General features: G+C 46.2%; 1 protein-coding gene and 1 long non-coding RNA gene across 7 annotated transcripts in view; one reads left to right on the top strand and one right to left on the bottom strand.

Annotated features, from left to right (window-relative positions):
- Window positions 1–24,837, bottom strand: part of LOC135913600 (uncharacterized) — a 41,956-nt gene extending 17,119 nt beyond the window's left edge. Inside the window, exons 1-6 of one of the 4 annotated variants that reach the window (XR_011514169.1) lie at window positions 24,683–24,837; window positions 23,923–24,075; window positions 22,159–22,367; window positions 9,981–10,166; window positions 4,869–4,939; window positions 3,829–3,962 (exon numbers count right to left, since the gene is read on the bottom strand). This is a non-coding gene — a long non-coding RNA (uncharacterized lncRNA). Of the gene's footprint in view, window positions 1–3,828; window positions 3,963–4,541; window positions 4,940–7,316; window positions 7,352–9,980; window positions 10,167–22,158; window positions 22,368–23,922; window positions 24,076–24,682 lie in introns of those variants that run through there. The other 3 variants (XR_011514168.1, XR_011514171.1, XR_011514170.1) reach the window with 3 other exon arrangements.
- LOC135913596 (uncharacterized) overlaps window positions 1–27,316 on the top strand; it is a 48,835-nt gene that overhangs the window by 9,033 nt on the left and 12,486 nt on the right. Inside the window, exons 1-4 of one of the 3 annotated variants that reach the window (XM_065446110.2) lie at window positions 2,984–3,193; window positions 3,323–3,695; window positions 10,013–10,239; window positions 10,912–11,008. In XM_065446110.2, coding sequence (XP_065302182.2) covers window positions 3,416–3,695; window positions 10,013–10,239; window positions 10,912–11,008 — 604 coding nt within the window. In that variant the 5' untranslated portion in view covers window positions 2,984–3,193; window positions 3,323–3,415. Of the gene's footprint in view, window positions 1–2,980; window positions 3,194–3,322; window positions 3,696–10,012; window positions 10,240–10,911; window positions 11,009–27,316 lie in introns of those variants that run through there. The other 2 variants (XM_070537842.1, XM_065446111.2) reach the window with 2 other exon arrangements.

The following is a 27,316-nucleotide window of genomic DNA, read 5'->3' as shown; positions in this document are numbered from 1 at the left end:
CGGTAAGGGAAAACACAACATTTGACAACTGTGCGGTCGAGTTCCAACCATTAGATCGGCTCACCCTTCGGTAGTTTGTGAGCCACTCGTCGACATCTTCTCCGGCTTTTCCTCCGAAAGTGAGTGGCACCCGGTAGTATTGCGACGGAACGCCAGGTGCTGGCCTTGAAGCCGCGTCAGAACCTTCGGGAATCTGGCAGGCGTATTCAGTCATGTCAGGTGATGGTGGCGGAAGTCCGGCAAGTCGACGGCTTCGGCGTAGTTGTAGCAGCGTAGGCTCCGTGGTTACGAGGTGTACCCCGCACCGTCCACCAATTTGTTACAAGCACGGGGAAAAGGGGTTTATGCAGGCGTGCGAGAGCAGGAACGGCAGGCTACGAACAGGAATATGGCCGCTGCACAGTCTTCGTTCTCCTCTTCCCCTCTCTTCTTGATCCCCGCATCCGTTTGACGCGCTTGGACGTAACAATATATATATATATATATATATATATATATATATATATATATATATATATATATATATATTATATCGCGCTGGAAAAATGATGGAAAAATTTTAACAAGGTAGTTAGCGCTACAACTCTTGTATTGAAGATTGTTCGCTAGAGTTATTGAAAAACTTAATTAGGCAATCTTTGCTAATTACCCAGCCTGACCAATGGGAAAAAATATAATGACGCGCTTCATATGGCTCAGAACAATACGTCGATGTTTGTTCGTTTTAATACTTGGTTTAAGTTAACTGAAGCACTTGTACAATACAATCTGAGAGTTATTCTAATAGATAATGACCTAATATTTATGTGAAATGGGACTTATTGGGGTATGCATGGAAAATGACTCATGTATTTAATAAACGAGCTGCTTCGAGTGCTTGAAGTAAGCCAACGCTGCAGAAACTGTAGTGAACTTTCTCTGATTCTCTTTTTAATGCGATTAGCATTTTTTTTTTGAAACTTCACTCCCTTTACTGTATGCATGTGTGCCTGCATTAGAATTGAAAACTGATCTAGTTGGTACGCATTCATCTTACGGTTCATGCCGCTGTATTGGCCGTACCTACGCCATAAACTTTATCTCTTAGTAACTGGCCAACTGCGTCATAAGGGTTCCATTTTTTCTCACTGTGCCATCTTGAATAACCGTTGAGTAAATCAGCCTCTCAGTAACTGTTCATATTGTGTGACATATCGAGCCAGGTTGACAGACTCACAAATACTGGATAAACGTAGCAGCAGGTGGCTCTGGAAACAATTGAGATCCGAAGTGTGTTGCGATGGGATACACCATACAATAAACAGCAGTAACAAACACCTTGAAAATGAGCCTGAAGGTTCCATTGGAATGCGCCCACGCAACTTCGATTTCTCGGCCAGAACGTAAAATAATAATGCGGTTTTAAGTTTTATGGGTTGTTTCACTTGTCCTCTCATTCTTAGTCCATTTTATTTAAAATCAATATTGCTTAGTTTTCTGCTCATTTGTTGATGCCCGTCTGACGTCCTTGCACAAATCCACGGCTTTGCGTCCTGAGGTTTGGCGTTTATTCTCTAGCTCTATCATTGCACATTGCGCGAGACACCCGTTTCTTGTGACCTAATCAGCTACAGGTGCGTATGCTACTTGCATTGATAACATGACAGAAGCAAAAGCCGTACTCGCCGACTCACGAAGCTGAACGCTTAATCTTCGGTTTACCATATACCTCATGCAGATGCGAAGCAAAAAAAAAAAGGAAAACTTACATAAGGCACCCAAGAAGTTTATCAAAATGCCCACAGCTTTGGTGCATCTAAGGAAGAAATTTAAATCTGCTGCCACATATATACGAGTTGTTCAGCATCAATATTTCGTGCAGGAAGTATCTCCGAAACTAATGGCACATTGGACTGGTTCCTATACTGACTTGGCTTGCAACGATGCCTCTCGATATTGCAGCCTGAGAAACACGTCTAAACCAAACTTTGAGCGTATTCCAGACAAATCGAAGGGCCACGTGATTGAAGTTGTGTCGGATCTAGGTAGCACTCCCAGTTCGAAGGTGAGAGCGCTTCTAGCGCTCTGAACGAGAGCGCGGCGCTTCCTATGAGCCAGGAGAATGTGTTCCGAGAGCTCGATTTGTTACCAGCCAAGTGTAAACGGCACTTTCAGAGTGCTGTCGAGCGCTCGAAGTGACCAATCGAATGTAGATGTACCAAGAGGGAAAACGATCATTTGTTCTCTGCCCATTCGCTGAATTATATATATATATATATATATATATATATATATATATATATATATATATATATATATATATATATATATATATATATATATATAGAGAGAGAGAGAGAGAGAGAGAGAGAGAGAGAAAGGGAGAGAGAATGAGAACGTTTACTAAAGCAGTGGCCTTATGCGCGAAAAACAAAGATATACAATTTATGAAATAAAAAAATAATGAGAAGTAGCAGACAACGTACTCACCCACCTAAGACAGCTCAGGTACAATGTGCGGTGTCAGCGCTGCTCTCACAGGCCGTCGTATATTGAAATAAATTTTGCTGTCGGAATTAGACAGCTCGTTTGTACAGGTTTGGATATCTACGGCGCAAAGTGAAGGTTTCGGCCCTTTCAAAGGCTTACGCTGCCCCGCGATTGCACAAAGGCCACGATGCCGTCGCGAGCCTGTCCTCGCGTGGGCTGCGTGCTCCGTTGCGGCGCGCGCAGCCCACGCCGTGCCTTCTTTACGAGGTCTATTTTTCCACAGCACTCGCGCCTGAGTTCAACGCTCGCGTTTGCCACGCAAAATTATTTACGTGATAAGCCGCTATCACACCACAGACGATGTTGCTGCTGTTGACATTAACGCGGTCATGACACGGTCGTCATGCTTTCCTTAGTTATTCCTTGTAACTGATAGTAGAATGCCCAATAAGATCACGAACACAAAGCGCTGAGCTCTGGACGCATAGCTCGGTGGAACGCTGAAACAAAGGAAGTACCTGTCGTTCGCTGGTGCAGATCTGAGCGTGCAGATCTGTGTACCAGCGTCGCCATGCAGTGCAGATCTGGTGGGCTTGTAGTTGTTTGGGACGAAGTATGCATGTGCGCGTGGAACTAGGCGTAGCACACTATCGTCACATGCAACGTGCAGAAAGCTCACAGTGGATCAGTCCAGCGTGCTTCGGCAATTACAAATATATGGCATGTACGTCCGACGTACATACATTTAGGTGCTTCGCGTGAATTTGACGGATCTTTCCTGTCGTGTCAAATTTTATTTTATTTTTAATCAACCGCAAGCTTACATTACACATTTTGCTCCTTTTCTTGGCAGCTCTCCCGCTGTGGGTATGTGCCATAACTCCGCAGAAGAAGGAGGCCGTGATGCCGCCATAGTCCCAGCATAGGCAGCAACCGTTTCGCAAGCATGAACCCGTCCACACCCGACGCCGCCCTCAGCGACTGCTACCCGATGGGGAAACGGGAGAAGCGCGATTCCGTGCACGAGAGCGCCCAGGAGAGCGGCACCCACGCGTCCGCTACGAGCCGCTCGCGGATCCGCAAGAAGAAGCCGCGGACCAGGCGACGCTCCAAGAAGAAGCCGAGGACGCGAGACTCCGAGCGGCCTGAGGCGGCGAGCACAAGCCTTCTGTCGCCCGCAAGCGAACAGGAGTTCACGCTCACTCACGAATCTGCGCGCTTGAAAGGTACCCTGAACAATTCAGTTACAGCTGTGCGAGCTGTTTCTAATGTTTTGCCTAAAGGTAACGTAGAGTGGAAAAAAATATATTTACGGAAGCATCTTTACTGGGAATAGCGTTATACGCGTCTAACGCCATCGATGCCTACAAATTATTGTGGCGTTAACCATGGGGGGTTAGCGTTGTTCGGGAGACGGAAGGACGTGTGACGACGACGCCTTCGTCGCACCCGCTGTATGGCCACGTCTTCTTGCGACCAGTTAGCTTCCTTTACTGTAAAGTCAGAATGGAATTTTTTTCACTGAATCACAACGACCGAAACACGAAATAAGTACTTCGAAATACATGACGTCATACTGAAGTGCCCACGCGCGCAATTTCTTTAAAAGATGAAGTTGCGCATTTTATTTTTTAGCAACCAACCTCTTAGTTCGAAATTGACGGAAACAGTTTTGAAAGAATACATCTACATGTACCTAAACCAATAGTGTTTTTTAGTGTCCCTTGAACCTTTAGTCACGGCTGAGGAACGATAATTTGCATTTGTATCGTGATACGTACGATACAAGATACTCGGTCAAAGTATTTCAGATACAGATGCAAGATACTACCGCAATTATTGTATCCTGTATGACATATGTATCCTAAGATATTTCGATACATTCACAAATTTCTTATGCACCTATATAATGTAGCACCAAATCGTATGCACAAAATGTTTGCTTGGAAATTTCTTAGCTCCGACCAACCTTGTTTCATTTTAACGAAATGTATGTTATCTCAAAATGTCGGTCTTGCTCAGAGTACAACTTTAATTCAAAACAATTTATTCGGGAGTTGCCTTAGCTGCTTAACATGAGAACTCTTTATACTCTGCGCTGTCAGCTGCTTTTGCTTGTCGCTTTTGTAATTGAGAGTCGCGGCTCTGCTTGCCGACCAGCCAGCGGGTCGCCGTCTAATTACAAGAACACCAATAAGAAGCCTGTGCACGATGGCGAAAATGTCGCCGCGGAGTTTTGCCTTGTCCTTAAACGGATTACCGTTTACACATGTAACGTAGTCCAAAAAATTGCTTTTTGTAATTGCGAGCAACAATCACGTACACAACGTAGCTGCCTTACGCACAAGTCTACTGGAAGCAGCACCATCGACGCTTTGATTCACAACAGTCAAACTTACATCCGCGAGATCCTTGAAATCACTGCTGTGTGAAAGAAGCAAGGCAACCTCCTTCTTGCATTCTTCAGACTCTGTAACAAAGCATCGCGCAAGAGAAACTTCAGTAACGACACCATAGCGGCATCTGAATTTGCGCGAAAGAGGCCGCACGGCTTGGCGTATACGCAGCACAGTACGGTGGCTACGAGCGCCACGACACCGACGCAACTAAAGACAAGAAATCAAGAAAGCAAAAGGTTGGCTGCGCGATGGCGTTCGCGCGGTTGTTTCTTGTCGAGACTTCGTCGCCTGCCCTCACAGGACGGAAAGATAAGAGAACGCTTTTATTCGTGCGGTTCAGGGGCAGTAGCATCAGAAGCAGAGTTCAGCCATCGTTTATATACTTTCGCACGGTGATGTAGGGATAGCAGTACCTTGTATCTTATAAGATACACGAAAATTTCTTTGAAACATCGGAAACACAGATAGTGATACGCGCCTTGCCAGATGTATCATAATAAAGATACAAGATGCGTAAAGGATATGTAAAATAATATCTAAGACACATGTATCTTCGATACTGCCCAGCACTGCCTTTAATGACGGCACATATAAATACCTCCCCCCCCCCCAAAAAAAAAGAACATTATTTGCTATCTAAATTATACACCGAGAATAAGCATATCCAAGGGGAGGAAACAATTCGATGCTCCGCGAATTTCGAGCGCAGCTGTTTGATGTTTTGTATTCGCGGTATATAGTGGCAAAATAATTTTATTCCGCAAGGACAAGGTGCTCTCGGCGGCGGCGCTGAGCCTCCGCTCGGGCAGCTCGTTTCGCATACGAAGGACGGCCACCGGTTGCCTCGCTCGTGGCTCGGAAAGAAAGCGTCAACACGGGAACGCTCTGAATGCGCTCCGTGGCTCGAACGGAGCGCATTCTCTACAGCGGCGGCCGCGCCACGGGAGAAGTATAGCGCGTGCACAGGGGCTCCGAGACCCACGGCAGCGTTTCGTTTTCGCACTGGCCGCATGCCTCGTGCCGGAAATCCGCTTTTCTCCTCACCCTTTTCGTCAAAATATTGTACTATGGTGCATATAGCCATACCCTGCTCCGCTTTCCGCCTCCTTGTTGCACTGCACGCTCGTCTCGGCTTTCCTCCTCGCGTCCTTCATCCCCCCCGCTGCGCCCCGCGTTCGCTTTGATCCCTCGCTGTACGCGTTCGCTCGGTTACGCCGACGCTCGCCACAGGAACGGGCGCCCAAGAGCTGCGCTCTAATATTTTCTAGAAACTTCCGCATTATGGGGGAACCCCCAGCAGAAAATTGGAAGTGGGTTTCACCTGGCTCATCTTGAATTTGCACAGACAGCTCACATCGTATGTGACCCACACGCGAACGTCACGTGTGCGATACCACCGCACTCGGCGGTCCTGCATCGCTCTCGCTCATCTGGCCGTGCTTTCAAAAGAATGCAAGGCGCGTGCCGAACATTTAAAGCGCAGCTCCTGGTGGCCTATTCCTGCGGCGAGCGTCGGCGGCGCCGGCGTAACCGAGCGAACGCGCACAGCAGCAACACTTGAAGCAGCGAACGCGGAGCCGCGAACGGCAGAGATCAATGAGAGCGGCGTGCACGCGGGAAACTGGTCCTGATCTGAGTTGCAGGTCGAGTGCGTCGGCTTTTATACATGACTCGTTGAATATATATAGAATATAATTTTTTGATAGGAAAGACAGAGAGGTCGACCTGAGCTAGTGCGCTCTATATAGTCTGTTACTCTGCACTGGGGAAGAGGGGAGTGAGAGTACTGGGATGAATGATGATGATAAGAGAAGTGGTGAGTGCGTATGTACATGAGACAGTTGTCTTGCTAGAGCCGCTCGTCGAGCTTGGCGGTGCTCTTGGCGCCAGATGGTAGCGATCGTCGCACAACACATCGTGAGCGTCACCAGGCAGCGCTACGCTTTACATTCATCATGAAGCTGTGCAGTGTGATATAGGCTGGGCAAGTTGTGAAGTCAGGGAAGCTCACAGTAAAATTGATTATGAAGAACGACTGAGGAATATGGAAAAAAATTAATTAGCTGGGATAGTGGTCAGGTATTTGTGCAGGGAAAACATTTATTCACAGTGGAGGAAAAGAAATAGGAAGTTTACCAGCAAGTATGCGACCTGTATGGTAAGGAAGATGGCAACAAAGAACGTCAAGCGGTTAAACAGAAAGGCTGAGATAATCTCATATGTGACGGCCATGAGTAAGTACTTGAGAAAAAAAAGGAAATCAGGTAAGAAACACCTTATGATAGCTCAAAGGGAAGCTCATTAATTTTCGAAGCGAGATCAGGATGCCTTATAACACGCACTTATAGAGCGAGATATAAGAAGGAAGAAGAAGCATGTGCTTACTCCGATAAATATAGGGATCCGATTGAGCACGTTGTATTAGAATGTGCAGATGTCTGCCCAGTGGTCGATTTAGTTACTTCTGGCCTCCTGGAAGTCCTCTGGTTCAGCGAAAGCAGGGGGAAAGTAAACATGTCCGCAATAAAGACTAGTACGAGGCGAATGGAAGATTGGTTGAATTAGGGAAACGAGGAACAACAGAGGCGTACAAAAACGAAGTTTACGATAAGGGTTATGAAAGTTGGTTAAAAGAATTGATCGTGTTTTTTTTCTTTTTCTTCTTTTTTAATATAGGTAGGACATTAGGCAATATAATAGCAAGAGATTGTTGGCGGAACCCACCACCACCCCGTTCCAAACGGGACGCTCATAGCGTTTATCCGTCCATCCGTCCGTCCATCCATCCGACCATACGTCCGACCACCCGTCCAACCACTCGTCCATCCGTCCATCCATTCAACCACCCATCCGTCCATCCGACCACCCCGTCCGTCCATCCGTCCGTCCATCCATCCATCCGACCATTCGTCCGCCCATCCGTCCGTCTATTCTTCCATCCAACCACCCATCCGTTCATCCGGCCACCCGTCCATCCATCTACCCTACCATCCGTCCATCCATCCATCCATCCGACCATCCGTCCGTCCGACCATCCGTCCGTCCGTCCATCCATCCGACCATTGTTATAATTGGGGGTTCAATCCCATCGCTCGTGATCCGCTGTCAAGGTTGGAGTCGGGCATGAATTAGAAAGTAGCTGGCCCATGCCGTCGTCCAACTTATCAACGCTGAGGAGGTTGTTGAAGGGAAGGACAGCTTCTCATCGAGAACGAGGAATATGGGTTTCTTTACAGTATTTATATCAGTCTAACATGACTGCTTGAGAAAGAGTGTCTCAGTCTAACATGACCGCTTCAGAAAGTGTCTCAGTCTAACATGACTGCTTAAGAAAGTGTATCGAGCATCCGCACAACAGCCGTTTATAAACACTCGGTCCTAACCCGATTCCAAGGTGGCGGAAACGTTCGTCCAGTCATCGTAAACACGCTGCTTCTCCCCGGGACGGCTTACACACGCACGCACACACACACACACACACACACACACACACAAACACACGCGCGCGCGCGCGCACGCACACACACGTGCATGGTCCTGAGCCGACGTCAGAGGGGCTTTGTAGAACTCGGAGCTGACCCACGCAGTGCGCCCGGGTAGCCTTTGTTTTGCGTCTTGGGCGTGGGAAGGGGTGTCCGACGACGTTCCCGCAGCAACTCCCCCACTCATAGCAGATCAGGTCCACGTTGGGGAGTTCGGTAACAATAGTTGGCCCGCTGAACTCATTCAGTCACAACGGCGACGAGGCTAGAGCGTAACGGTGGCGGTTTCAGCACAAAGCCTGCTTCGTCAAACGCACCCTAGCTGAAGCAACGGAGAGTGGAGGACGCGCGTATTGTTCCCGACACAAAGTCGACTTAGTCACGCCGTGGCTAGAGGTTGGCGGCGGCGCTCCAGGAAAGTTGCGGCCACTGCTGCAACTGGCCGGCAAAATTTGCACTGCAGCTGGCCGTTCTTAACACCATCCGTCCATCCGTCCGTCCATCCATCCATCCGACCATCCATCCATGCGACCACCCGTCCGTCCATCCGACCATCCGTCCGTCCATTCATCCATCCGACCATTCGTCCGCCCATCCGTCCGTCCGACCGACCGTCCGTCCGTCTGTCCGTCCATCCATTTATCAAGACCATCCAACCATCCGTTCATCCGTCCACCCGACCGCCCATCCGTCCGACCAACCGTCCGTCTACCCAACCACCCGTTCGTCCATACGTCCGTCCATCCGTCCATCCGACCGTCCGTCAGACTGCCCGTCCGTCCATCCGACCACCCGTCCCTCCATCCGACCACCCGTCCGTCCATCCGTCAGTCCATCCGTCCGTCCATCCGTCTGTGCATCCATCCATCCAACCATCCGTCCATCCGTCCACCCGTCTGTCTATCCGTCTGTCCATCCATCCATCCGTCCATCCATTCATCCGTCCGTCGATCCATCCATCCGACCATCCGTCCATCCGATCAAGTGTCCGCCCATCCGTCCGACCGCCCGTCCATCCATCCGACGACCCGTCCGTCCATCCGACGACCCGTCCCTTGCTTCCGACCACCCCTCCGTCCATCCGACCATCCATCCATGTTGTGTTCGTTCGCTCGGTCACGCCGCCTCCGCCGACACTCGCCGCAGGAACGGGCCATTAAGAGCTGCGCTCTAAAAGACCGCATGTTAACTATGGCATCGCTGCTGAAAACACACAAGCAGCGAAGTAGAGTATACTTGGTTACTCTAATAATAGTTCATCTCCATAGTTAAACTCTGCGCCACCAACCTGATCGCTCACGTTTGCGCCTTCGGTAAAGCTGGGTTCTCGCTACGGGACGGATCGAATCAGTGTGCAGACGAGGTTGGCGTTGCTGAGCTGCAATGAATAGTGTCGCAAGCAGCCCGTCAGCGGCTTCTTTGAGTGAGCCGCGGTTTTTGGCACTGAACAAATTCATCCGCAGACGGAAGTGACGTTTTCTCCCGTCGGGTGAATCAAGCTTAACCCGACATATTCAGCAACGGGAGATACGTTTACTGTCAAACAGAAACTCCCTACTCTCATGCTTACGAAAGTTTTCCTCTCGGTAAAAGTGGTGCTTGGAGCACTGAGCAGTGAATTTAGCCTTACCTAATTATTTTCACCCAACTTCGTTTTTGTAGCGGGAGACGAAAAGTCTCTGCCCCCGGCGGACGACATTCCGCCAGCTTCGGAGACCACTGCTGCTCCGCCGACTGCCGTTGATGTCAGCGTACCGGTCATTGAGGCCGTCGCCGCACTCAGGCCTCCTGAGCCGGCATCTACCTCGGAAAAACCCTGCGAAGAAAATAAAGAAGAGGATTTAGGAGAGCGCCGCCGCGTGTCGATCAGCGGAGGAGAAAAAAGACGAGTGAGTGCGAAGCACGTGATGATGCTGTCCTCGGAGGAGCTCTAACATTTACTTGCCCACATCGAGCCTTATAACGTCGATTTTCAGCGAATGTCGTACGCAGTGAATCTAGGTGTACTATTGAAGAACAAGCTGACGTACACTTAAGAGAAGCTACGCGTTAGCTTCCTCCGCCTCGCGGATTTCAGCAGAGCTCATCGGCTTATCGGATGCATACCCACTGTGGTTGCCTAGTGGCTTAGGTCGCAGCAGCAAATTCCGGCGCCGTATCTCTATAGGGGGAAAATGCGAAAACACCCGTGGTGCTTAGATTTATGAACAACTCCAGGAGGTCCAAATTATTCTGGAGTCCCTCTCTACGGCGTGCCTCATAATCACATCGTGGTTTGGGCACATAAAGCCCCATATTTTAATTATGTCGTTATTGGATGAATGTCAGCCCTCATTCAACACAGGCAACTCGGAAGTACTAGGTTTGAATTAAGCCTGGCGTGCATCCAGTAAACGGTAACGAACTCGTCCGTGCAAAGTCTTACTGAAACAAAAGTTTCCAAGCAAATATTTAAGAAGGTATATCACTTGGAAGCAAGCACCAGTGATTTAGACTATAATGCGTGAAAGACAGTCGCTGTTACTGATAATGTCGACTAATTCGGAGCGCTTTCCGTTTAGGACAAGGAACTGATCCCAAGCCCTCTGGAGAGCGCGGAGCCAGCGCCGTTACTCATCGAGGCACAGACAGGAACCACGCGGAAGTCCTCAGTACACTGTACGTGTAGTATAATACAGCTCTTTCTTGGTCGACTGGTATACCTTCCGGGTCAATGGGAATTGCGTCACGAGCGCCAATTTCTCCCCTGGTGCTTGGTAAGCCAAATTGCCGAGAGAAAAAAGAAATCAAGCATGCTGTCATGGAAACGGTTTTGTTGATGCGCGACGGGACAAACGCCATCCCTGTTGTCTGCTATGCGCTCGACGAGAGCACGACTTTCTCTGCAGGCGCCAACGGAAACCAACACTGCTTGTATTAAATTTTTGGGATTGTTTTCCTCTTTTAAGTTTTGTTTTCAAAACCCTACGGCTTCTACATTTTTTGACGTAGTCACAGCATATCTTCAACGCATCTGTTTGAATACATATCCTTTTCTGTTCAAGGTGCGCGAGTGAGTACGCCATAGCGCGCGGCCATTTTGTATCGACCAAACATAAATGGGTAGCAAAAATGTGACTTATTCGCTGTTTTTATTAGCAAACTATCGCACAGCAAGGCATTCGATACACAACACAATAATGATGAGCTAAGTATTTCATTATTCACTACAAATGGGTGCATTCTGTACTATGAGCATGTATACATAATACAGCTTGCTAATGCAAAGAAGGGGTAAGGCGTGCAGACACGGACACGAGAGAAGAGAAGGGGACAACATGAACGCCGACTATCAACTGAAGGCAGCACTGAGGCGAAAAAAAGAGACACAAAACTCCTCTGCGCATGCTCTGGAATGGCAGCACCACGTGTCAATCGGGTAAACGTGTCGGTCATTTTTCGCAGGCAGTGGCACTCGATTGACACGTGGTGCTACCGTTCCAGAGCGTGCGCAGAGGAGCTTTCTTTTTTTCGCCTCAGTGCTGCCTTCAGTTGATAGTCGGCGTTCATGTTGTCCCCTTCTCTTCTCTCGTGTCCGTGTCTGCACGCCTTACCCCTTCTTTGCATTATAAAACCTTAGCAACTAGCTCAGCTTTCTGTCGGTCTATACAGCTTGCTACAATTTCTCAAGGACAGAAAATGAGAACAGAGGCTAGGTTTGTTTGCTGTGCACAACACAACTGTAACAAAGCAATTTTTGTCGCAACATGTATTTATGAACAATAAAAAGATTATCAAGAGCAGCAGATCCACATCTTTCGCATGCCAGTAAAAAAACAACGTCCTTTTTTATTTCATACAACGGGCATACTTGCTAGGAAAAAAAAAGAGATGATATGCATAGGAAATTTTCTCCATACCTCTCCTTGTGCTCATGTGCCGAAAAATACTTAGCAAATTATATTGAAAATATCTATATTTCTTCTCTATTTGGTTTTGTTTCACGACGCAACATGTAAGACCACAAGAGCTGCATTCAGATCTGTAACATTGCGAACAAGGTACCATTACGAAATTCCTCACGAGCATATTGCAGAGGTTTCTTAAAATTTCTAACGCACTTCGTTTGTTCTATCAACATCTAGACATAAATGTCACATTTCCAAGACAACAAATAGCACCAATGTGTTTTGTCTAGAAGCAGGAAATGCAGGAGAAGTATGTGTCAATGTGGGGTTGATCTTCAGTTAAGGCTGGGCAAGGCCAGAGTGGTGCACAAAGGTATTATTGGACGCGGAACTTCGAGGCTTCGAGAAATATTTTGAAATGTTACTCAAACCAGCTGCATTCAATGCATCAGGGCAACCTGCTCAGAACAACTCTTTTTTGAATGGTTTTGAAGACCTTACTCTCACACGCTGAATGTACATTATGCACTTTCTTTAACAAAACTCATAGGCTCAGCTTCGTGCGCCCTCTTTGAAGCATAGGCCAGGTGCCAGTGCTATATGTTACTAGTTTATTTATTGGCTAGAGATCATCCTTCACAAGAAATTTGATGTCGACACAATAAGGGGGAGAAAGCGTTTCAACTTTCCTAGAACGCTGATTTCTGGCGCAGTATGCTTTCTTTTAAGATTATTCGTAGCTTTGCCGAAAAAAGACCTCTCCCCCACCACCACTTCTGCCATATTAATGAAAGTATACTAACGTTAAGAGTGTAGACCAACATTAGTACTTGTACAACTTTATTTAAGTAAGTTCACGAAGATTCTAGCATCTCTAGATCCGTGCATGGTAGCTATGTAATAATTTTTAAAGAGGAAGACGAAAGTGTGGGAGCAATGACTGTCTGCACAAAGACAATAGGTTGCACGATGTTTATGCAAACATCGAAACGTGCCGAAATATTTTGTAAACGTAGAATACAAAAAAGAATAAAATATCAGTTCGAAAATCTTTCGTAATTTTCAAGCTTCTGGAGCTTTCTTTTTGCGGCGGACTTCCTCTTACGCTGTTTTTTGAGATCCAGATTGATGTCACTTAGGAGCAGCACAAGCCACGCATAGCCGAACTGCTGTAGCAGGTCTTCACGACATTTATTAAAGCAAAATATTTCTTATAGTAGGCTGCTGTTTAGCTTATATTTAAGTACAGTGGTCACACCACAGAAGTGCGCGAATACGCCAACCTGCTCCAGAAAATATTACTCGATCTTTTCCCCCTCCTCTTACAATAATGGAGTGCCACCTGGCTCCGCAAGAGTTGGTAGAACTATAAGCTTATCATCATCATGAGCCTGGGTATGCCCACTGCAGCGCAAAGGCCTCTCCCATGCATCTCCAACTACCCCGGTCAAGTACTAATTGTGGCCATGTTGTCCCTGCCAACGTCTTAATCTCATCCGCCCACCTAACTTTCTGCCGCCCCCGGCTACACTTCCCTTCCCTTGGAATCTAGTCCATAACCCTTAATGACCATAGGTTATTTCCATCCTCATTACATGTCCTGCCCATGCCCATTTCTTTTTCTTGATTTCAACTAAGATGTCATTAACTCGCGTTTGTTCCCTCACCCAATCTGCTCTTTTCTCTTCCCTTAATGTTACACCCATCATCCTTCTTTCCATAGCTCGTTGCACCGTCCTCAATTTAAGTAGAACCCTTTTCGTAAGCCCCCAAGTTTCTGCCCCGTACGTGAGTACTGGTAAGATACAGCTGTTATACACTTTTCTCTTGAAGGATAATGGCAACCTGCTGTTCATGATCTGAGAATGTCTGCCAAACGCACCTCAGCCCATTCTTATTCTTCTGATAATTTCAGTCTCATGATCCGTATCCGCGGTCACTACCTGTCCTAAGTAGATGCATTCTCTTACCACTTCCAGTGCCTCGTTACCTATCGTAAACTGCTGTTCTCGTCCGAGACTGTTAAACATTACTTTAGTTTTCTGCAGATAAATTTTTAGACCCACCCTTCTGCTTTGCCTATCCAGGTCAGTGAGCATGCATGGCAATTGGTCCCCTGAGTTACTAAGCAAGGCAATATCATCAGCGAATCGCAATGGTACATCAACTACTCTAGTGCGTTCCCCACAGTAATGTTTCGGCAGCTCTTTAACATTGCTGAGTTGCAATATTTTTGTGTATCATTCCTCAGTCGGTTGATGACGCCTGTGGTATCTGGTGAGTATATTTTTCGCTTTTGGCCTCGCTGTGGGTATGTAGAACCTCTACGGATAGATACATCATTAGAATATCTTGTTAAGCTAGTTGGAAAACTTTATCCCAAGTTGCACGTTGTGCAAAGGCACAATAAACACAGGCACGCAAGACAAGTGCCGAATCCTGTCTATGATCGAGTGTCATGTGCTATTTTATTGTAAAGCGAATTCCATTGGCGACAAATGCGTGTCATGTGACATCGTTTCACATTTATGGAAACGCAGCATGAAGAGCACGTTCATTATCAAATTTCTAGTGCATGTAAGAAAAAGAACTGTTTTCGTAAAATAGTATGCTTTCAATCTGTGCACTGGGGTTATAAAAGTTATAAACAGGGATAAAGTGCCTCAGAAAGGCTGGCCAACGTTTCGATAGGAGGACCTATCTTCGTCAAAGGCGGCCTCGTCATCCTCGGCGTGTTGAGCCTGTTTCACATGCAAGCGAAAATGCTCGCGAATCCAGGCGCCGCGCCGCAGAAATCTGTTTCGAGCGGCGGCGGCGGCACTAGCGGCGGGAGCGGTGAGGTTCGGGCAAGTTGGAATTTCGTCGCAGCGGCAGAGCGGCGGCACAGCTTCCAAACGGCCCGCCTCGACACGTGACCAGTGGAGGACTAGTGCGGGAAAGCCTGCGCATAGGAGGATGTTTATTTACTTGCTATACGTGGTACGGGAAACATGCCAAGGGAGCTTTTTAACGAATTGATAATTGCTAAGCGCAGGATACGTATTTATAGCATAATTATTTGAGCGGCAGGGACAAAGCCACGCTTAAATTGGTAGTCGCAAACTACCGAAACCGGCTGAAAGTCCCGTCTTTTTTGCCAGCAACACTGATATTCGCAGCGGTGGAAAACGCGCGGCGGCAATGCATGGGAAACGCAACCTCGCGAAAAGCTTCGCAGCGCCGCGCCGCTGTTCGCTCCATTCGCTCAATCGCTTGCATGTGAAACAGGCTTTAGTCTTAAAGGGTTAGTAGAGTAACGTCACATGCGGTTGTTGTCGGTGGCGGCTGGTTGTAAAGGGAGAGACTTCCAAGAGAATGAGCGCTGTCGCCTGGTGTCTCTAAGCGTGGTTCCTAAGACGAGGGGACAAGAGTGGGAGAGTGGGAGGACGGGGAGAAAAAAGAAAAAAAAAGGCCACCAAGAGGAGAAAAGAAAAAGGAAAGAAAAAAGGAAAGGAAAGGGAAAGAAAAAGAAGGGCATGGGAGGTTGTTGGGGAAGCGAGAGGTTAGGGAGCATTCAGGGGTGTCGCTGCCGAAAGAGGTGTCCTGGCGTCTGGCACTTTGGAATGTGTTAGTAAGGATCTTTCAAGAAAATATAATAAAAAACGGACGGAAAAGAAAGGGGGGGGGACCGGAACCGGAATAACAAATAGGAGGGTGACATGAGTAATAGCGGGCGGGGACAGGTGTACATGGGAAAAGGGGTCGTACAGTTGATATAAACGTAAAAACATGAAAGCGTATATTAAATTGTGTAGTAGGCAGGAAAAATTGGAAATGGAGGAATAGGTGAGCTTAAGGAATTAAGGTTAGGTGGTGGCGCAATGTGTTTTGTGCCTTGGTTGATATGAGAATTTCAGATTTATGTTATAGCTTTTAAAGATTCAAAGTTGCCATGTGCCAAATTAATTCCCGTCGGGTGTAGGCATATAAACTTGTGCAGGAGATATGTTTCCGTATATTTCCTCCCGCGAAGTGAACGGAAATTTGTTTGAAGTATATAGAGCCTTGCTTTGTCGAATATATGACCATCTTCATTGAAGTGGCTGGCTACTGCTTGAGGTAAATTGTGTTTTGTATCTGCGCGGTGACAGCCGAGTCTTGTACGAATTTGTTGTGCAGTCTCACCTATGTATTGTTTGCTACAAGCGGCACATTCTAGACAGTAGACTACATTGTTGATGTGCAGGTGAAACTCGAAATTACCTTGCGTGAGTAATTGGACGCCGTACTTTTTACTGTAGTAGTAGATTGAATATGTTTGCATGTAGAGCACCTGGGCTTGCCACAGGGACCGGTTCCCAACTTCATCTTTGTCCTTAGTTGGAAATTTACAAGAATATCCTTGAAATTAGTGTTGCGTCTGTAGGCTACTCTGGGCGGGTCGGGAAAAATCTTATTCAGTTTCTGGTTGATGGTGAGAATTGGGTATTATTTACTGAGGATGTTGTTCACGTTTGGGAATGCGTTTGAGAAGTTAGTAGTAAGAAGAGGTGTTGTTTTTGTGAGCATAGGGCGGGGCTTGAGGACCTCGGCTCGATCAAGTTTGGTTGCATCAGTGTAGGCTTTATGAAGGGCACTGTTTGGGTGGTTCCTGTTCGACAGGATTTCTTTAAGATGATCGAGTCTGTCTGTGTAGTCTTGGTTTTCAACTCAAATACGACGTAGTCGTGTGGCTTGGCCTTTAAAGATGCCTTGTTTACAATGTCTGCGATGTCTACAACATTAGACTGGTTTAATTTTGTGGAAGCTTCCGCCACGACTTGTATTTCTAGACTTGAGGTCCCACTTATTGGCGTGAGGTGGCTCTTTGCATGAAAGGTTGTTTTTTTATTAAAGTTTGCTTTTTCCTTTGTTCTTGAAACAATTTTCTAGACTGTTTTTCGTCGTAATGCTCTAAATCTTTCTTCTCATCCGGTGTCAGAGCCATGTTTTGAAGTCTCTAAAACTTTCGAGTTGTTCTTCACAGTGTTTCTTGAGGATATTCAAAAGTTAAAGTGAGGCATTGGTCCATGTTGTTTTTCAATTCACACGACAGTGTGGTAGGCGTGTTCCTAGAGGTGGTATAGCCTTCAGTGTTAGACATTTAGAGATTGTATTGTCCTATGTGCAGAGTAGGTACGTTTTCAGATGGGAAGTGTAGCTCGCACGTTTTTTGGTAAGTTTTCTAACCTGCAGGAATTCGGTGCTCCATGGCAGAGACTAGTTATTGACCTGCGATGGCTGTCATTTATTCGTCTTTTTGTGGGTAGATCTGCGTGGGACATGTTTCTGTTTGGCAGGTTTTTTTGCCGCTTGTATCGCTTGATTACAGCTCGGTTTCAGTTTGACTCTGCGCGTGTGCAGTCGGGCGTGTCTGCGTGAACGCTTCGGTGGTGGATTTCCTGTTGTCCGCAATGGTTGTGTCTGTTTGCACTGCCGTTGATGTCGTTTTTGGAATAGTGCTTGTCTTGTGGCTGGTTTCACATTCCGCTGTCTGTGTTCCGAGTGTTCTTGAGGTTAAAAAAAATTATATCGTTGGTTTTTTCACGTGCCAAAACCACGATCTGATTATTAGGCACACCGTAGTGGGGGACTCCGGAAATTTGGACTACCTGGGGTTCTTTAACGTGCACCTAAATCTAAGTGCACGGGTGTTTTCGCATTTCGCCCCCATCGAAATGCGGCCGCCGTGGCCGGGATTCGATCCCGCGACCTTGTGCTTAGCAGCCCAACACCATAGCCACTAAGTAACCACGGCGGTTGTGTTCTTGAGGTGACTGTTTCACTTGTTCAGTGGCTTGTTTCACATTCCGCTGTCTCTGTTCCGAGTGTACCTGTGATTTGAGGTTTGAGGTTTATTTATTGATTTCTTTCTGTACATCAACAGAAATCGAAGCAAAATCAAAAGGCTATACAGCCTGACAGAGGCTTTTGTTCCGACATACAGTTCAGCAAGCAGGCATAAGCAGACAAAAGATAATCATTGAACAATCTAAATTGTCTCTAGTTATAAAAACAAACAAAAAAATATAACAGAGTAAAGAAAACAAGCAGATCGACATTCATATATTGTAACAAGCAGAAAAAAAGAAAAGAAACAATGTGTGCTAAGAAATAAAACACAGTGTACATTGAGTAAGATAAAAAAAGTCAATACACATGGAGGTTGTAATCAACACTTAAACAGTAATTAAACATATTCAATGCAATTTTCAAGAAGAATTTGTTTAAACCTATTTTTGGAAATTGTTTATTTAGGCCTAAAATGTTGCCAAGTTTATTAAGCAGACTGGGTATTTGATGCAGAATATGCTGCCGACCATAGGTAGTTCAAATTTTTGGTGTTCTTATACTTTGTGACCGGAGGCAATATTGAACACATCTAGAAGAACTGTACGTGGGGTATAGCTTATTATTTTGGATATGCAGAAAAAGCTTAAGATAATAGATTTGGTTAGCTCGCAATATGATATGTTTAGTAAATAGCGGACGCGTGCTGAGACCTTGCGGCTGACCATAATATACATCAAATATTCGTAGTACCTTTTTTTTGTAAAGTGAGTAATGTGGTATAGTTCTGTGCTGTCGTTGTGCCCTAAATCAACACGCATGTAACTAAGCCTGGAATAGAATAACGTATAATATAGCGCTTTCTTGAGCCAAAGTGGTAATAATCGGCTTAACCTGTACATACATCCAACACTTTTGCTTAATTCTAATGCTAATTTATTTACGTGTTCATTCCAAGACAGGTCTTCCTGGAACCATACGCCCAGAAATTCTTGAACCTTAACTTGCTGAAGCGTCTGGCCCTCAAAGTAAACATTTAAGCTTATATTCTGTGGCTTATTGATATGTACAAACAATATTTATTTAGTTTTACTCACGTTTAGTCGCAACTTCTTGATTTTAAGCCAACAAGACAGCTTACATAGATAGGTATTTACACTTCCTTCAAGGTTAGAAATTGAAGCATCAGTAAAAAAAATATTAGTGTCATCGGCGTACATAATTATTTTAGGAGAATCCGGAATGCGACACAGGTCATTTACGTAAATTATAAATAACAGTGGACCGAGTATAGATCCTTGTGGGACACCTTTGTTGACCTTAGCATGCGAGGATGTTTCCTGATTAATAACGACATATTGGTAACGGTGTGTCAAGTAATTTTGTAGTAATCTATTGGCAATACCACGGACGCCGTAATTATTAAGTTTTTCTAGAAGAACGCTATGACACACGGTATCAAATGCTTTATGGAAATCTACAAACAGTCCCAGCGTGTAAAGCTTTGACTCGAAATTGTTTAGTATCTCACTTTTAATATCGAGTAATGCAAGCTCGGTGGATTTGCCTTTTTGAAAGCCAAACTGGGCCTCACTTATGATATTATACTTCTTAAAAAAATTTTGTAATCTGATATTAATAGCCCTTTCAAACACTTTCGACAGTATCGGAAGTACCGATATTGGCCGATAATTTGCAATTTCTTTGTCATTACCACCTTTGAAAACCGGACACACACGAGCTATTTTCAGTTGATCAGGAAAAACTCCAGTAGCGAAAGTTAAGTTAATAATGTATGAGAGCGCGGGCGATATCACATCAGCAACGTATTTTATTGGCATAGGGTTGATGTCATCGTGTCCTGCCGCACAGTTGTTTTTAATCTTGGTTATTAATTCTTCAGTCTCACGACATGAAACAGAATGCAAAACTATGGAGTTAGGTAAGCCATGGTCATTTATCGATAATCTTGGATCATCGTCATCACATATCTCATCGTAAGCACAACTAGTAATGAAGTAATCGTTCATTTCAGTTGCAAACCTCTCTGTAGCCAAGGCCGCTAGAGTTAGCTAGAATGCCAGGGCCGTGGTTTTGTTTTATTCGACCGGAAAGATTTCTAACTTCGTTCCAAATTCTCCTGGGATCATTACTTATTTTGCAAAATAAATTCTCATAATATCTGAACTTAGCACGCCATAGTTCACCATTTAGCTGGTTTCTGTACTTTTTAAACTCAATAAATAAATTTATGTCGCGTGTCTTTACAATTTCATGGTACATGCTATTCTTCTTTTTTATTTTTTTAAGTAAGATATTAGTTATCCAGACTTTTCTCATTTTCTGCCGTTTTACGTACCTTACAGCTACCTGGAAAGCATCACTATAACATTTTATCAGTTTAGACATGAATACGTTGTATGCCAAGTTAGGATCCTTTTCCCGGAACACGTGATTCCACTCGGTCTGAATAACATGATGCCGGAATACTTCTAGTGTCCTAGCGTTGATCTGGCGTGACCGCACTTTTTCATTAGCTTCGCGACTATCATTGGAAGAAGGAAAGGTACAAAAGATAGGTAAGTGGTCGCTTACTTCTGCAACCTGCACTCCAGCAACGCAATGCGGCGGGTGTATGTTCGTCAAACAGATATCAAGCAAAGTCGCAGTCTGCGCAGTGATACGGGTTGCCTTAGAAATAACATTTTTGCAAGCAAATAATTTCGCTAGTACTGTTAACTGACGTGACGATGCATCCTGAGATAACATATCGATATTCACGTCGCCCATTACCACAAATGGAAAGCCAGTGTGACACAAATATTCCAGCACGTCTTCCATGAACTTGGCAAATCCAGATTTAGTTCCAGAAGGTGATCGATAAACGACAACAGCAAATGCTTTTTTTAGGCGTATCATAAGACACTCTACAACCTCGTCAATAATAGAAAATTGGGAGATAACTTCATGTTTTAATGACTGCTTAACGTAAATAGCCACACCACCTCCTCTTCCTAAAGGACGCACTAGGCCATTGTAAATATAGTTTTCAAAGTATGGCGGATCTTCACCTACAGATAGCCATGTTTCAGAAAATAATAGCAAGTCAAAACTAAATGAAAAGGAGCCGAGGATATCAAGGATCATGTCTGTCTTGTTGCGTATGCTACGTGTGTTTAGATGAAAGGCCTTGATGCGCCTGCGCGCATCCCGAAGTAGACTATTCAAGGAATGGCTGTCATGATAATCATCGTTAGGCGTTGCTCTAACAGTGTGCATGAAACTTGCGAGCGTCTCAAATTTGGGCGTGTACCGATACCGTGTTTATTCTCCAGTAGTTCCACCTGCTTCTGCAGTCATCTTATCGAGGTCGTTAGCGTTCCTGATTTTCAGCACGGGCGAGCCTTCGTTTCTACGTGAAAAGACATTGCCCCCCGATGTCCAAACAAATTTCCACCGCATTTCCTTCTTTCTTTGTATAGCTGACCAGATAAGCTGTTTGCCGTGTTTCGTCAGATGTTCATTGACATATACTGCAGAGGACGTCTGGCTGCCCAAATCCGTGCTATCGATTCTGACTTTCTTTGACTTGCTTAAAACAGAAGCCTTCTTTGTCCTGCGCACAAATCGGACAATTATGTTACTTTGGTCATGACGAGCAGTCGGTACTCTGTGACAGATATCGACGTCATCCGCAGTTATGTCTTCTTGAATGAGAACACCGATTTTCTTAACTGCTGCAAGTGGTTCAACATCAGGCGGAACACCCTTAATTTCCAGATTATTTGAGCGCTGATATTGCTCAACCTCCTCTATCCTGCGGTGCAGTCTATCATTTTCAGCTCTGAGCTCTTCGTTTAGCCTCATTACTGACTGAATATCTTCTCTGAGATCTTTCACTTCCTTCAAAGCATCTTTTATATCTCGAAGTTCCTTTCTCAATTCACGTCGTAAGTCTTCTATGGCTTTGGCAGTATCGCGCGCATCTTTAGACATAGTTAGCCAACACAAATGAAAACACTAGCAAAGCATCAAAGACAAGAACAGTACGTCCGGCAGCAGTGCACAGCTTGCGAAGTTTAACTGCTGCAAATGCAGCTGGAAATTTCTCACCTGAAAGAGGCGTAGATTTAGTGTGCGATGCCAAAGTGCACTGCTGCCGAACTGTGGACGACGACTTTCTTGCAGCGTCTTTATCTAGCAGCGGTGAACCGTTGCCCTCTGGTGATGCGCACCTTTCGTCGTCGATGCAGGAAACACGTCCCGCTATGCCAGTTCCGGGGTATCGGGCAGCATCAGCGATGTGTTGGCAGTAGGCGTATCTGAAAGAGGCGTAGATTTAGTGTACGATGCCAAAGTTTACTGCTGCCGGACTGTCAATAACTGTCAATAATAACTGTAAACTGCCGGACTGTCAACTGCAACTGTCGCAGTCGTGTTGTTTGGAGCGGCACGGTCGGCAGAGCCGGTGGGGGTGGTATTGGAGGTAGATTTAAAGGGTGCTTTTCTGTATTTGTCCTTAAAAAGGATTTGAATGTGTTCAGAAACTAGCTCTATTCCTCTGCGGTTTAAGTGGAAACCGTCCCAAGCTAGGTGCTCGTGCGGTGCTTCGTGTATTTCTGCGTGGTGCATCGTGTCAACGTTCTTGTGGAATTGTTCTAATTTGAAAATTAATGAGTTGAGTTTATTGGTTTCCTCATTGTGCTTCATGAGTGCGTTAGTTTGGTGGATTAGTGGGTGGTGTTATCTTTTTTTTTTCTTGCGTGCGGAGAGCGGCAGTTGTGGCGAGCGGCTTGAATTGTTCGTATTACTACATTCGTAGACTCGATCGCTTCCGCGGCGCTTTGTGTATTGAGGTTGTTTGTGCCTACATTGATAATGAAATGTGGGATGTCAACTTGCGTATCACAAACTAGCGGAAGAATAACTGATGTTTGCGCTTTACTCAGGTACCTTATGTACGGCGCGTGTGGGCCTGGCGGAAAGTGTTCATTCAAGCATCTGTACTGACTGTCTCCAAGGGCTGCCACATGGGCAAAGGATAACAAGGGGCACTCACCCTGCTCCGTCATCGTCAGCTGACATGGGAATCCAAAATCAAGAAAGGGGCTGGCAGATGGAATAGCACACTGTGGTACAGAGGTTATAAACAGAGATAAAGTGCAGGTCCGTTCTACAGGCCCTGCTCTGCAGATCCCTTACGTTAGTTCTGACTGTGTTTGATTGCAGGATTTAAAGTTGAAACATGCCTCAAGAATTTAATAGGCAAAGCTCAACGTTTTAGTGCTGCTATATATTCATGTAACATGTTAAGCATTGCTGGTTTATCAATAGCTTCCTAGAGCTAGTTTTCTTCATCGATGAAAGTTCTTGATTTAACTTGTTAAGGATTAGGTAATTGAGCGTTTTATTTACCTTGGCTTCATTTTTCTGCAAAATACCCGTGGGAGCGAAACGAAATTCCAGTAGTTTAAAGCTCAGCTTGCTGGCCCACTGAGCATCGGAATTTTCGCTTCGGAAGAATTTCTGCTGTAAAGGGACGAACCAAGGCGAACGCGGCGGCAAGAACGCCGCGTCGTATGCTGCAGCGCCAAGCACGACGCGACTTTTTACGAACGTGAATTCGCTCATTGTTCGGCTCTTTAGTCTAGCCTATAACCGCGAGCATCGCGCAGCGCAGATGAGCAAGCGATAAAGCGACCAGCACGCGGTTTCTTGGCGCACGCGGAGCAAATTTCGCTGCCTAACCTCGCACGGCGCTGCAGCAAACAACACGGAAAAGAAGGAGCCCGCCGTGCCCTATCGAGTGGTTTTTCTATGAAACTACTCAACTACAGAAGCACACATTGGCAACCACTACTAACTTGTTTTCCATACCTTCCTCGATCCACCCTTCCACTCCAACAACAGCGTTGTTCTGGCCGGGTGGGCGTATTCCGTTTCCTCGAAGTGGTCCGAGCACAGCCGCCGTGTATCTGCACCCATGTCGGCCCCACCATGACTTTGGCGTAATTTCACCGTATGCCACATCTGAAAAATGGGCAAAATACCACGTGCCATGACTAAAGAGCAGCTAAAAGCGAAACCATAGTACGAAGAAGCGACGGAAAAATTCAGCCCTTCCAGGCACAGGTTGAAAAGTTAAGCGCACCTCGGTCGTCGCGCAGGCAACTCGAACTTCTTGTTGCAATTCAAAGCGCAAACAGTTACTGTTAGGTGGCTGATTTTTTTCTTGGTTTCTGACGTGTTCATTGACATTCAAAGGTGGTAATGTTACAATAAAAAACTTGTCACTGGAATGCCCTCCAGCGCAGCCAGTTTGTGCAGCAGGCATTCAAATACCTTCGCCAAATATAAATTGCAAGTTTTCTACTCGTGAAAAAAATGAACAGCAACCGCTAACATATACCAAAGCGAAATTTCCGTCTGCACGCCAGCTACAGCATCAATTGGCCCATGCGCATGTGTCAACAAGTAGCTTCAGTTTCTTACAACACCGCAAAAAAATGCGCCGTCCCAAACCAAAAAAGATGTTCACTTAAAAACAACCGCGGAAGATATTTCCTTTCCTCCTATGGCTGTTTTGATAAGGATAGCGCGTGTGTCTTCATAAGGACTGCGGAAGAAGTGTGCTTACCTGTCGTCCACGGGGAAACAAGAATTTCCTTCTGCCATTCCTCTCCCCATCGCCACACAGCCGGGCCCTGTGCCCTCTCCTCAGTCTTTCCGACACTGCCGGAACGTTCGCGGGAAGCTTTTCGACCGCATGCGAGAAACGGCGCACGCGGCGTCAGCCGACGCGATGCGAGCGAAAGCGCCGCGCGTTGGCGCAACAAATGATGCGACTGAATGGACGCCGAAAAAGAAAATAGCGGAAAACAGATTTCATTTGCTCGCATAATTGCATCACTTTATCGGTATGTAGGTTGAAAAGTGAGAGCCATATATGCAAAAGTTATTTACGTTTCATTTGTCTACCAGTGTAATGGCGACGCTTTATTGCCGGTACCGAAACTAACCTCACTGTCCACACACTGGTTTAATTGGCGCGCTAATCGGTCGTTTCCCTTTTTTTTTCTCTCTTTCTGGACGCTTGCGGCATGTCTGCAAGAAACTCTATACAGTGAAGTTATACCATCGTGATACTGCAATAGCTACCTGCCGCTAAAAGCTACAGGGCCCGTACTCCTCAACCTTCTTTTCCGCGTAATATAGCGTGCCCTGATAGGCCGGCGTTACCACTATATATATATGGTAGCCTCTGTGATAACAATAATGTTGCCGCTGCAAATGGCGACCCACGGGCGGCCATTTCGTAAAAGCAGTTCTTTCTTTAAAATAAAATTCTGGGATTTGACGGGTCAAAACAGCGATATGATTATGAGGCACGCCGTATAGTGGGCGACTCCGGATTGATTTTGACCACCTGGAGTTCTTTAACGTGCACGCAATGCACGGTACACGGGCGTTTCGCGACAATGGGCTTCATATATAGGCGGCTTGATTTTTCCCGCGGCACGTCCTTCTATAGAAATCTAGATGGAGAAACTGCCGCGCTGCAATGAAATGCAGTGCGCTTATATTTCATGTCACGTTCGAACAGCCCAGGTGATTCAACTTAATCCTATGCCCTCCATCGACTATACGGCGCCTCGTATTTCTGTCCCATAACTCACAAACAAGACGAGAGTTGGACGAAATGTCGTCCGGTCAGATAAAGTCATTGCTAGGGAAAAAGCAGCACTGGTTGTAGTTAAACAAATAATTGCACGCAGAATCTCCTGTCGTACTTATCGAAATGATGCGTAAGAATCTGCAACTAACCACCTGCTGTTTCGCCGTCTCATGCTGCTGTATTTGATATAATTGCGAGAAACACCACAAAAAAATTGTCAAATGGAGAAGCGTCGTTACAACATCCAAATGTTAACTGAGACCAGCATGCATGAGACGACGAATCGGGTGAGGCGAGTAGTAACAACGTTCACGCATGTTATATGATGGTGCGTTTGAATGATGCCGCTGTTTCGTGGAAGATGAGCCCTGGCCGATGCACGTTGAAGTAGGTGGCGTAATTGAACAGTGTCACGTTTGGAAGACCTCCCACGCGCTCGATGACGCTGCCTGCTGTCGATGCGAGCCGTCATCAACCGTGATAAACCGTACTCCGGCGGCGGCTGCGTATGGCGAGCCCTATCTGTAGGGAGCGCCGAGTGCCGACAGCTGCGTGTGCGCCGTGTTCTCGCCGCTCAGTTCGCGTTGAAGCGAGGGGCAGCACGAAGGGAAATTCACTCTCTGCTGATGGGTCCTGTGCTGAAGGCGATCGTCTTACGTGACGAAGGACGGACGGACTGTACGCATTTAAAAGGCGTCTCGAGATCGATCTCTTTTTCCCGGGCAGTTCGTGCTGTCGTGGAATCGGAGAGCGAGACCGCGGTCCAGCTGCAGGGCTTCTGACATAAAGCGTGCTCGCGGACGAGGCGGTTCCGGAATTCACCAAACTCTCCCCTGATGCCATGAAGGACGGTGATCGATCGTTTAGGTCTGCAGTTCTTGTTTCTGCCGATTGAAGCACGCTGCATTCTTTCCTGCTTGAATGAAGTGTTGGTCGAACTTTCCCTTTACCAGGTTAATGGTTCGCGGCGTCCTCTGCGGAAAGTGAAAACGTATTGAATATTTTCTTCACTTGTCGCATCACGTTCGTGTAGAATTTGTACCTGAACTTCCGGGTCTTGCCTGCTGAGACCATATGCGTAGCGGTCTTCGAACTCGAACATCCAGGCCGGCCATTCTCATGCTTGGTCAAACTTGAATGGTTTGCCAGGCTTTCTTGAAAATTCCGACGAACTAGCTGATGTCGCTACGGTGAACACAGTGTTTCGAGCCTGCTAGACGTGATGAGACAGAGCAGCTTTTCAAGCAGAGCGGGATTACACTCTCCGGGAGCGGGATTGCACGCCAAGTGGTGGGCTTGGAGAGCGGAAAATTAGCTCCCTGGCGGCATGGCGGTGATTGAAATTTCGCCTTTGTTGTGCACTGCCTTTACGGTCTTTTGATTGCGCTGTGTCGTTGCCAATGTTTTCCGATCTTAACATTAATTTAGTATGACGAGTTTAATAGTAGCTCTGTAATATAACGGTCCTATTATTTTTTTTCTTTAGGAAAATGTATTCTTTGGCGAGTTACCGCCACCCGCCGTGGTTTCGTAGTGGCTATGGCGTTGCACTGCTAAACATGAGGTCGCAGGATCAAATCCCGGCGGGTGCACTTA

This window comes from Dermacentor albipictus, chromosome 4 (assembly GCF_038994185.2).
Source record: "Dermacentor albipictus isolate Rhodes 1998 colony chromosome 4, USDA_Dalb.pri_finalv2, whole genome shotgun sequence".
In the NCBI taxonomy this organism is placed as follows: domain Eukaryota; kingdom Metazoa; phylum Arthropoda; class Arachnida; order Ixodida; family Ixodidae; genus Dermacentor; species Dermacentor albipictus.
The sequence above is the reverse complement of the archived record's forward strand: the minus strand, read 5'-3'. Positions and strand labels throughout refer to the sequence as shown.